This window comes from Orycteropus afer, unplaced genomic scaffold (genome assembly GCF_000298275.1).
Source record: "Orycteropus afer afer isolate SDZICR_OR568_19922 unplaced genomic scaffold, OryAfe1.0 scaffold00272, whole genome shotgun sequence".
NCBI lineage: Eukaryota > Metazoa > Chordata > Mammalia > Tubulidentata > Orycteropodidae > Orycteropus > Orycteropus afer.
In genome coordinates this window covers 4180752-4192977 of record NW_006921859.1, presented here as the reverse complement: position 1 = coordinate 4192977, position 12226 = coordinate 4180752, and the positions used below count along the sequence as shown (strand labels likewise).

Sequence of the window (12226 nt, the reverse complement as noted above, 5' to 3'; positions counted from 1 at the left end):
CTAGCCACCTGCATTTCTCAGTCTGACTTGGGAAGATGGAGTTTTAGTGCTCTACCCATGTGGCCTGTGCACATAAGGACTCTGCACATGAATCCTATCCACCTGTAACACATACACATCTTGTCATTTGTATACATGTCCTGTACTTGTGTGGGCTCTTCACATGTATCTTATACATGTGTAGCCTGGGCATGTATGTCTTGGACACTTGTCCAAGGTGTCCCTTTTGGGGTTCTCTTACTTTCTGAGACCACGAGAGAGAGGACAAAAACCTGTGACTGACACCAGCATCTGGCCCCCCTTCCTTCTGCTTCCTCAGGTCATCAAGAAACTTCTAGAGGGCGGGGGTCTTGTCTAATACCTCTGTGTGCTCCTCCTCGGTGCCTGGCACACATTAGGAGCTCAATAAATGTCTGTTTGTTGATGAACATGGTATATCTCTCTGCTGCCCGCTTTCATCTCCTTGTCTTTGGGGTGGAGAGTAGGGGTTCAGAAAATGGAAATTGGGTCACCCTGAGAAGTTGACACACTGAGGAAGTGTCTGAACTTTTTTCCAGTCCTGGTAGTGCTGGGGACCAAGGGGAGCCATACTGGGGGCTCTGAGGGCCATACTCTTCTGTACTCTGCCAATTCCTTCAAATGGGACAGTTCTCATCACCTCTACCCCAAAGGATTCAGTTCAACCCCCACCTAGAATCTCCTCTGGAATGGGTGTGTCACAGGATCCTCTTCCTCCCATAAGGGCAATAGCATTTTTTACAGCTAGTAATTCAAGGGGTATGCCTGGCTTTGGATATGTTTTGATTCACCTTCATGATGTTTTTAAAAATTGAATTAGTTCATTCATTTAACAAATGTTTTTTGAACCTTTACTTTCTAGCCTCATAGGATATCTAGTTGATAAGACACACACACACAAATCTCTGCCTTTGTCAGCTTACATTCTAGTAAGAAAGATAATAAACACTAAATATCATAAAGAAGTAAATTATATTGTATGTTACAAGGTGGTGAGTGCTAGGAGAAAAAGAGAGCAGAGTGAGAGGGATTGGGAATGCAATGTTTGGGGGAAGGTTTGCCAGTGGTCAGGGAAGGGCTCATTGAACAAAGATTTGAAGGAGGTGAGGGAGTGAGCCACACAATGCATGCGGAAGGAGCATCTGCCAGAGGGAATAAATAGCCTGAGGCAGGCATTTATCTGACTTGTACAGACCTGTAATGGTGACCAGAGGAGTAGGAGTTAGATCCTAGGACCTAGGGCCTTGTGGTCTTTGCAGGAGCCTGTCTGGAGAGTCTGCAGGGATTTGTGCAGAGCTCCTTTGAAAAGGAGGGCTGGTAGTACAATAGTTAAGAGCAGGGCTGTGAACTGGCAGGTAAGTGATTCCAACCCACTCAGCCATTCTTGCAGGAGAAAGACCCGACAATCTGCTTCTGTAAAGATGACAACCTAGAAAACTCTACGGAGCAGTTCTACTCTATCACATGGAGTCACTATGAGTCAGAGTTGGCTCAACAGCAGCAACACATTTTAAAAGGATGGCACTTACTGCTGTATTGAGAATTGACTGCGTTAGCAACCAATTTATTAAACTGGGGAGATTTTGCATAAAACTCCAGGTTTCTGCTTTAAAAAAAAAAAAAAAAATAGGAAGATTTCACCACTTTGGGCCTCCCTGTCCTTATGGAGCTGAGTAGTGGCTACCTATGAGCTCTCCCTCCCTACTACTACAAGGCGATGAAATTGAGGGTTAATGTTTATCATCAGGCTCTGAGTTACTGTTCTTAAAATAAAGAGGAAAATGAATTTCTTTTTGGTATCCAAAACCAAACCAAACTCACTGCCATCTAGTTGATTCTGACTCATGGGTTTCCAAGGCAGTAAATCTTTACAGGAGTAGATTACCCAGTCTTCTTTCCACGGAATGGCTGGCAGGTTTGAACTGTCAACCTTCTGGTTAGCAGTCAAATGCCTTAGACACTACGCTACCAGAGCTCTTTTTTTGGTATCCACATCTCCATCAAAAAGTGAAAAAATTAAAGATACCCCAAGATGACAGTGTGTTTAAAGAAAGATGGGAAAAAAACATATTTCTTTATGAAAATGAAAAGTAGACCTATTTAAAAATATGCAAACAGAGCATCTTAGTAAAAATATATATATACATATATATATATGTGTGTGTGTGTGTGTGTGTGTGTGTATCCATTCATTTATATCACCTACCTGACCTCTGGCTGATAACCAAAAGGTTTCGAACTCACTAGCTGCTCTGCTGCAGAAAGACCTGGTGATCTGCTCCTATAAACATCACCATCTAGAAAGTCCTATGGGGCAGTTCTACTCTATGAGTAGAATTATAAGTATCTATGAGTCAAATCAATTCAATGGCACTGAACAAGAGCAATAATACCTGAGCCCTGTAGGCATCTGAGTTTGTGACCCCTGTTTATAAAATGCTGCCACACCCATGATTTTATCTAATCCTCACCCTCCTCCTGTTCTGGACATTGTGTCATAGAGATAGTGAACTTTTTATTATTATCCTCCCCATTTTACAATATTATTATCCTCCCCATTTTACAAAGAGGAAAGGTTAAGTAACTCACCCAAGAATAGCTAGGAAGTAGTAACACAGACCTGCTCCTTTGCTATTTTTATAGTACAACGAAAGGCCCAGTCTTAGTTCTCCTGTTACCTTTATAATTAATGTTCAAAAGCAGTTCCTAAGTGAGAACACATCTCTAAACACTCTTTCAGCTGTAAAGAGGCATAAAAATGTATTGTATTGACTGTAAGACCATGGGTAAATTATTTGGTTAATGTAATGTTTGGCACTTAGTGTAATGCTTGGTACATAGTAAGTAATCACTAAATATTAATGTTGTTGTAGTTGTTATTTTAATAGCCCACCTTAGTGTTTTTCAATCTTTGTTTTCAACAATGGCCAGTTGGTGATGAATTGATCTAATGCAATGGTTCTCAAGGGGAGTACGGAAGGGGTTTAACCTCTCTCTGCCCCAGGGACATTTGGCAATGTTTAGAGGCATTTTTGGTTGTCACTGTCATTTGGGGTGTGGTGGCATGGAGGATGTGACTGGTATCTAATGGGTAGAGGCCTGGGATGCTGCTAAACATCTGTCACGGATTGAATTGTGTCCCCCCAAAATATGTGTCAACTTGGCTGGGCCATGATTCTCAGTGGTTTGACAGTTATATAATGATATACCTTGGAAGTTAGGTAATGATGTAATCTTCCCTCATGATGTGATCTGATGTGATCAGCCAATCAGTTGAAAGAGGATTAGGGTGGGATATAACACACTCTCTCAGGTCACAATCTGAGGTAAAGGGAGTTTCCCTGGATTGTGGCCTGCATCACCTCTTATTATACAAGAGATAAAAGGAGAGAAAAGTAAGAAAACAAAGAGGGACCTCCTATCACCAAGAAGAAGAGTCAGGAGCAGAGCGTGTCCTCTGTACCCAGTGTCCCTGTATTGAGAATCTCCTAGACCCTAGAGCTCTGGTAGCGTAGTGCTAAACAGATGTTTAGCAGCATCCCAGGCCTCTACCCATTAGATGATTAACGGCAAGATACACGGAGATCTCCAACGAATGTCAAACCCCCAGATGTTGAAAGGAGACAAGGACCTTCCCCTACAGCCGACAGAGAGAGAAGCCCTTCTAGAACTGGCATCCTGAATTCAGACTTCTGGCCTTCTAAACTGTGGGGGAATACATTTCTGTGTGTTAAAGCCATCCACTTGTGATATTTCTGTTATGTATCTAAGATAACTAAGACAACATCCTACACAGGACAGCCCCCAACAACATAGACTTATCAAATACCGACTATCAATACCTCCAAGGTTGAGAGACCCTAATCTAGGTAAGAAGGCAATCTGGTTTACTCCTGCCTAAAACCAAATCTTGGCAAATCTTCTGGAAAAGACCCCTTTAAAGTGTTAAGGAGCAAAGATGTCACTTTGAAGACTAAGGTGCCCTCGGGGCCCAGCAGCAGTATTTTCAATAGCCTCATATGCAGGTGAAAGCTGGACAATGAATAAGGAAGATTGAAGAAGAGTTGATGCCTTTGAATTGCAGTGTTGGCGAAGACTACTGAAAAATACATGGACTGCCAGAAGAACAAACAAATCTGTATCTGTCCTGGAGGAAGTGTAGCCAGAACGCTCCTTAGAAGCGAGAAAAGCCAGACTTCAACTCACCTATTTTGATCATATTGTTAGAAGGGACCATTCCCTGGAGAAGATACCATGCTTGGTAAAGTAGAGGGTCATCGAAAAAGGGGAAGACCCTCAATGAGTTGGATTGACTCAGTGGCTGCAACGATGGGCTCAAGCATAACAAGGATTGTGAGGATGGCGCAGGAACAGGCAATGTTTCGTTCGGTTGCACATAGGCACACTGAGTCAGAGCCAACTTGATAGCACCTAACAATAACAACAAAACCAAAACACCAAACCAGTTGCCCTCAAGCGGATTCCAACTCATGGTAACCCCACGTGAAGATATTCCTTAATCCTCCGGGGTGAATGCATCAGGGAGGTAGGCTCTGGAGTCGGAAAGGCTAGGTTCTGTCCCTTGTTACATGTCTCTGGCACATAGCGGGTTTCAAAAAACCTATGTAATTTAAATTTAATTATTAATCATGTGACTCAGCAATTCACAAAGATTTGAACTTCATTATACTTATCTGTACAATGGGGATAAAAAGCCCTCCTCCAGAGCTGTTGTGAGGATTAACTGAGAAAAGATTTACTTCTCCCTCCTCTAAATCTGAGTTCTAACTCAGGTGCAGCCCCTTCCTTAGCTAGGTGACCTTGTGCAAGTCACTTTTCCTCTATGATGGTGTTCGGTGTGTCATCTAGTCAGTTCTGACTAATAAAGACCCTATGGACAACAGAACGAAATACTGCCCATCCTGTGCCATCCTCATAATCATTGCTATGTTTGAGCTCATTGTTGCAGCCACTGTGTCAATCCATCTTGTTGAGGGTCTTCTTCTTTTTCACTGACCATCTATCAAGCACTATGTCCTTCTCTAGGGACTGGTCCATCCAGATAACCACGTCCAAAGTAAGAAGTCTTGCCATCCTTGCTTCTAAGGAGCATTCTGGCTGCACGTCTTTCCTCTGTAGGCCTCAGTTTATTGTCTGTAAAATTACAAAATTTGCCTCTGATCTCCAAGCACTCTTCCAATGACCAAATGGGACAGTGAGGTTTACAGATCTGCTTTCCTCCCCCGGGACTAATGGTACGGTCCCCGGGTAGCTCCCCCACCCCCCTGCTGTGGACCTTGGTACAGGCCCAGGGGGCCCTCCGCTGCCTCTTAGGGCTGCCCTTGCCCCCTGCCGAGTTCCGGGCTTGTCCCTGCTCAAGCTGATTGGCTGGAGCGGTGCCCGGGCTGCGCGTCTATAGGTGAGCCAGGGAGGGGACGGGCGGAGCGGGCTGGTGGCCCGCCCCCCCCAGTAGTTGCTGCTGAGCTGAACCGCGGGGCGGGAGGGCAGAAGGACCGACTGACGTGAGGGACAGGAGGCGAGCAAGATGGCGCAGACTCAGGGCACCAAGAGGAAAGTCTGTTACTACTACGACGGTGAGCACCGTCCTCGCGGCGGGGGCAGGGGAGGAACTTGATCCAGGCCCGATCTGAGAGAGGAAGGTTTAGGTCGAGTTGCTTTCAGAGAATGCTGAGGCGTTGAGGAGAGGCTGAGAGGGGAGGCTGAGAGACGAATGAGGTCGAGACTGAGGGAAAAGGCTGAGAGACGAGACTGAGGGAAGAGGCTGAGAGATGAATGAGGTCGAGACTGAGGGAGGAGGCTGAAGGAGGAAAAAAGGTGGAGGCTGAGGACGGAGGCTGAGAGGAGAGACTGAGGAAAGCAGGTCGAGGCTGAGAGAAGAGACTGAGAGGAAAGAGGGCGAGACTGAGGGAGAAGGCTGAGAGAGGAAAGGAGATCGAAGCCGAAGTTAAGACCACAGGTCTAGGCGATGGCTGAGGTAATCATGGGAGGATTCTGAAGTCTGTTGTAGAGAGTTTTATAGGGAAAGCTGAGTCTGGGGAGGAGGTAAAAGGTGATGGATGCAAAGATATATTCCTGCTGAGAATGCCTATATAGGTTTTTACCTGTCCCTTTTCTTATTGGTCCTTTTTGGTGAGAGTCTTGTGAGAATCCCCAACTAGTGGTCACCAGTTCCCTCTTTCCCCAGTCTCTGAGCAGGCCTTGCAGTTGCTGCTGGGAATTCGGCCTCTGGTGGCATAGTGCCTAAGCCATTTGACTGCTAACCAGAAGGCTGGTGGTTCAAACCCACCAGCCACTCCTCGGAAGGAAAGTTGGGCAATGTACTTCTGTAGTGATACTGCCTCAGAAACCCAAGGAGGGGTCACTATGAGTCGGATCCAACTCCATGGCAGCGGTTCAGTTTTTTTCTTACTCATCCTTCTTGGTGACAGTCTTGTGAGAATCCCCAACTAGTGGTCACCAGCTCCCTCTTTCCCCAGTCTCTGAGCGGGACTTGCAGTTGCCGCTGGGAATTGGGCCTCTGGTGGCGTAGTGCCAATGGCATTTGACTGCTATCCAGAGAGTTGACGGTTCAATCCCACTAGCCACTCTGTGGAAGGAAGATGGGGCAATCTACTTCCATAAAGATTTACTGCCTTGGAAACCCAATGAGGGTCGCTATGAGTCAAATCGACTGGATAGTAGTGGGTTTGGTTTTTTTGGAGTTGGAACAAGAGGGATGCAACTTGTTAAAACAGACTTAATCATTTAACAAAAATCTGTCAGCAACTTACTATGTGTTAGGTAGGTTTTAGATGCTGGGGCCATGGGGATGATCAAGTCACATTTCCCGTTTTCAGCTCACAATCTGGAGGGAAGGATAGACAATCTGGAGGGAAGGATAGACAATTACAGAGAATTACTCTCCAGTATTACTGCTGGGATAAAGGAAATCTCAGAGTTGAGCACACAAAAGAGACATCCAACTCAGCCTAGGGAATCTTAGTTAGAATCTGAAGAATAGGAGTTAGTAGCCAGGCACAGGGAAAGCAAAATTACCGTTAAGTGGCAGGAGAGAGGATCCAGAGAAAACCTTTGCCATTGAGTTGATTTTGACTCATAGCGACCCGATAGGACAGAGTAAAACTGCCCCATAGGGTTTCTAAGGCTGTAAATCTTTACGGAAGCAGACTGTACTGTCTTTCTCCTGCAGAGCAGCTGGTGGGTTCGAACTACCAACCGTTTGATTTGCAGCTGAAAGTACAGCACCTTTGAAAATAGCAGATAGCAGTACATAAGGCTGAGGTATAGAGTTAGGGGCAGAATGTAAAAAATGGGGAGCAGGAATAGGGGAAGAGTTGCAGGTGATGAGTTTGGAGAACTAAATGGGGACCAGATCATGAGAAGCCTGACATGCTATCCCAAGGAAGTTGGGCTTTTATCTGAGGGCATTTGTGAGCCACTGAGGTTTTATCAGATTTGTGCCTTAGAAATATCCTCTGGGGCATAAATTAAATTCATTAATGTAGGGGTTCCATAGGAGAAAGACCTGGCAATCTGCTTCTGTAGAGATTACAGCCAAGAAAACCTTATGGGGCAGTTGTACTCTGTTGCATTGGAGTTACTATGAGTCAAAATTGGGAGTACCTAACAACAACAACAGGGATAAGTAAGAAGGCAATAATCCCAAATTTTTGGTTTGGGCATCTTGTTCGAGGTGTTGGGGAAGGCATTTAATAACTTTTTTTTTTTTAGCAACCTTTGTTAAGGTGTCTGGGGACATCCAAATAAAGGTGTTCAGTAGGCAGTTGACCATTTTGGTCTGCAGTTTAGAAGAGAAAGGTGAGAAGTTTGGTAGTTGTCAGCATATAGATGGTAATTTTAGTCATAGAAGAGGACATAGTCACCCAAGAAGTTATATAAGGTGAAAAAAGAAGAGGATCCAGGGTGGAATTCTACAAAGTACACGGGGGAGGCATTCTCTGACCTTTTCCAACCTCACAAGGAGGAGACAGAATCACCATCAAAGCTGATTCCTATGAGGTGGAAGTCAAACATGCCACCACCCTCCAACCTTTATCAATTCTAACACCAGCCATCCTTCCCACAGCACACTCTCTACTCTCCTGAGTTCAGTAATTCGTTGCAGTAGCCACACAGAACTCAACAGACAATACTCACAATTATGGAGTTTATCTGGGAAATAATAGGTTACAATTCAGGTTCAGGAACATGCTTGGAATACAAGTCTTTGATCAAGACAGCCTCCTCCCCAGCCATGCCTGCAGGCACGCCTCTCTTTGGCCTTTGGCTTCTTGGCCCCTGGCCTCCACCCTGTTGGGCAAGTGTTAGAGAGCTCCATTAAGCTCATTGCCCTCAAGTCAGTCCCAACTCATAGTGATCCCTCCTTGGGTTTCCAAGGTGGTATCTCTACGGAAGTAGATTGCCCAGTCTTCCTCCCAAGAAGTGGCTGATGGGTTTGAACCACTAGCTTTCTGGTTAGCAGTCAAATGCCTTAGGCACTATGCCACCAGAACTCCCCAGAGCTCCATAGCTCTGCCGATAGGTACACCTAGGTGCAGTCCACTCTTCTAGCAAGTCTCCTGTCCAAAGGCACTCAGCTTTCTCACTCCATGGGATGATAAGCCTGCCACTCTGTCTCATACTGGTCTCTCAGTTCTGCTGCCACCATTTCTCTGCCATCTCAGCATAGGGATCCAAAGACATGCTCCACTTGTGGATCTTCTCTGTCTTGATGGTAATGAAATATCCCCTTCTGCACCTGGGAGGGCTCATTTTAAGCCTACTGAGATGGCAAAACTAACCAATCCTTAGATTAGGGTTCCATACATTGTATTTCCATGGTCTCAACTGTACAAGGGTGCCATGTACCTTATTTACATTGTTAGCAAGCTATCCAATCCCTTGGTGGTCCATAAACACCTTACATTTCCATAGTCCATAGTGGGAGTCCTAAAGACCATGGTTACAAGAGCCATCTTAGGTAATTCACTGCACCACAAATTCTAAATAAGTACATTATTTAGAAAGTAGACCGAGGAAAAGCAGCTCTCATACATATTAAAACAAAACAAAAAAAGTGTGTAACTCATAGTAGGCTTTTGATGAATATTTGTTGAATAAATTAAAAAAGACACAGAGGGAGTGACCAGAGAGGTAGGTAAACCAGGAAGTGTTGGATTACAGAATTGAGAAGAGAGAGGGAGTGGTCAATTGTTGGCAGAAACTTTCTGGGTAGGGGTTAGGGCAGAAGTTAGACTGCAGTAGATTGAGGAGTGAATGAATAGTTGAGAGATCAGGTTAAATCTTTTTAAGGGAAAGCTGGACAGATAGTAGTCCAAAAAAAAGAAAAAAAGAAATCCTTTTTAAGGGAAGTTTGGAGTAGGAAGAGAGAGCTGTTAATAATAAAGGGGAGATATAGTGGCATGCTCAAATTCTAAAACAAGTAGGAGGGAGGGAGAGGTTTAAAGTACAGAAGAGAAAGGAGGATGGCTCATAGTGGTGGAGGTTCCTGAGGAGACCAGGTGAGATAGAAACCTTTAAGAGGAAAAGAAGCCTTTAAGAGGAAGTTCCTTTGTGACAAGAGGGTAAGGGGCAAGGAAAATTCAAATGTAGGTAAATTTAAAGAGACCATGAAGAGAATGTTGAGAGAGTTCTTAAGATGAATAGAATATTCTTTTTCCTGAGAGAGAAGGAAGACGGTAGAGTAGGAATCTCATAGAGAGAGGAGAAGATTTGAAATGGCTGTTGTGAAAGAGGGAGCTGGGGAAATAACTCTGAAGGATTGCCGGGCAGTAGTGAGCCCCATTTGATACTGGAGCCTGTGACTTTGTAGCCACTTCCATTTGTAGGATTTTATGCTCTCAACACTCTTAATTTAGGAGCTCTGGTGGCTTAGTGCCTAAGGCATTTGACTGCTAACCAGAAGGCTGGCGGTTCAAACCCCCCAGCCACTCCTCAGAAAGAAAACTGGGCAATCTCTGGGTAGAGATATTGCTTTGGAAACCCAAGGAGGGGTCACTATGAGTCGGATTTGACTAGACAGCAGTCTTACAAACTTGGTTTGTTTTAGCTTAATACTGTTAAGAGAAAGTGGAAAGATCTCAGTCTTTGGAGAAGGCATTAGACTTGTTACTTCTTGGGAAATTACGGGTTTTGCAGTGAGGTTACTGACTTGGGACCCAGATTTGACTCTGTCACTCAGAATCTTTGCAAGTATTGACCAAGTCACTTTAACCTTCAGAGCCTTAGACTACTCTCCTATAAAACTGAAAGAGTAGCAGTTTCTGTTATAATAGTAATGGGAAAGCTCTTTAAAAGTTTTATGTACTAGCTAAATTAAAAGGATTATTTCCTGCTGTTTTTCCCCCCCATAAGGTCTCTCAGCAGCTGATCAAAAAGTTTTAAGAAAAGGATGGGGCCTCTTTTGGTTACCTCTCGTGTCTCTCTAACAGACATACCACAAAAGATGGCTTGAACAAACAGGAGTTTATTCTCTTACGGTTTTGGAGGCTAGAAGTCCCAGTTCCAACTGCTAGGCTCTCGGGGCTGGGTGAAACCCCATCGACCTTGGGCTTCAGCTCTGCCTCTTGCTCCCGGCCCACTGAAACTGAAGGCTTTCTTCACTCAGGCAGCTGCTGGCTGCTGAGGCTGACAAACCCAAAGTCAACAAGTAAAAAGGCACAGTCCTAATATTACCAAACCACAAGGCAGGCCATTAATTCAAGTTCATTAAGAGTCCCAAGATCAGCAGACAACATGGCAGGCTGCTGAATAATGACTCAACTACACTCAGGATTCAAGTGTGCCAAAAGCTACAGACTATTCCCAAAGCTTCTCCTTATATGCTGGGAGCAGACCACATCCCTAAGGCAGCTACTCAGCTGCTCACAGTAGATTCCACCGTGAAGTTGATTACCAGTCTCATCATGGGGAATACTACAACCAGCTGCCCCAAAACTCACTAAACTAAGGGAGCTGCCCAGCCACTCAACCAGGCCCAGCCAAGTTGACACATAACCCTTAACTACCACAGGGCCCCACCTGCAGGTACTCCTTTAGCCTTCCAGATAAGGTATCTTAGTTCCCCGTGTCTGAGCCTAGGCTGCATCCAGACTTGATAGGCAAGTGAGTTGGTAAAGATCAAGGCCTTTGTCAGAAGTGGGTAAACAGGAATCCAGGTATATAACATACAAATGACCATGTGACTACTGACTGCCCACAAATTGGTTCTGCACCTGGATGTCTCAGCCAGTGCTTTTAGAGGCCTATCCTACCTATCCCCATGGCTGATGAGGTTGTCTGAGAGACCTTGTTGACTGCCATTATATGGTAGCCATTGGCTTACAGCTCTGGCTGAGAGCATAGTCCCCACCCTCAGAGGAATCACTAGAATTAAGAGGATGAAAGGACATTAGGTAAAAACACAGGAAATCTAAATAAACGATGGGCTTTAGTTAATGAAAATGTACCACTATTGGTCATGAATTGTAACAAATGTGCCATATGTATGTAAGATGTTAAGGAGCTAAGGTGATGTAGTGGTTAATACTTTTGGCTGCTAACCAAAAAGTCAGTGGTTCAAATCCATTAGCCACTGTGCAGGAGAAAGATGTGACAGTCTGCTTCTGTAAAGATTTACAGCTTGGAAACTCTTTGAGGTAGTTCTACTTTCTATAGGTCACTGTGAGCTGGAATTGATTCGATGACAATGAGTTTAATGTCAGATATTAATAATAGGGGAAACTGTACAGGGTATATGGGAATACCTGTACCATCCTTGCAGTTTTTCTTTAGATTTAAATAAATATAAAACTCTTCTAAAAAATTAAAACAAAACAAAACCCACTGCTGTCAAGTCGATTCCAACCCATAGCAACCCTGTAGGATGGCGTAGAACTGCCCCATAGGGTTTCCAAGGCTGTATGTCTTTACAGAAGCAGACTGTTTTGTCTTTTTCCCATGGAGTGGCTGGTGGATTTGCACTGCTGACCTTTGAGTTAGCAGCTCAATGCTTTAACTACAGTGCCACCAGAAGTCCTTTCTAAAAAATAAAGTCGATTACAAAAGGAAGAAAGAGAGAAAAGGATCTTAAACATTCAACTGTTTATAATTGTCTCCTTATCCCAGAGCATGTCTATGAAATAAAATTGGAGTGTGGCTTAGATTCTCTTTTTATTTATTTATTTAT

General features: G+C 44.4%; 1 protein-coding gene across 1 annotated transcript in view; it reads left to right on the top strand.

Annotated features, from left to right (window-relative positions):
* Positions 1-5225: 5225 nt before the first annotated feature.
* Positions 5226-12226, top strand: part of HDAC1 (histone deacetylase 1) — a 41238-nt gene continuing 34237 nt past the window's right edge. Inside the window, 2 exon segments of the mRNA XM_042782249.1 lie at positions 5226-5306; positions 5308-5437. Coding sequence (XP_042638183.1) covers positions 5226-5306; positions 5308-5437 — 211 coding nt within the window.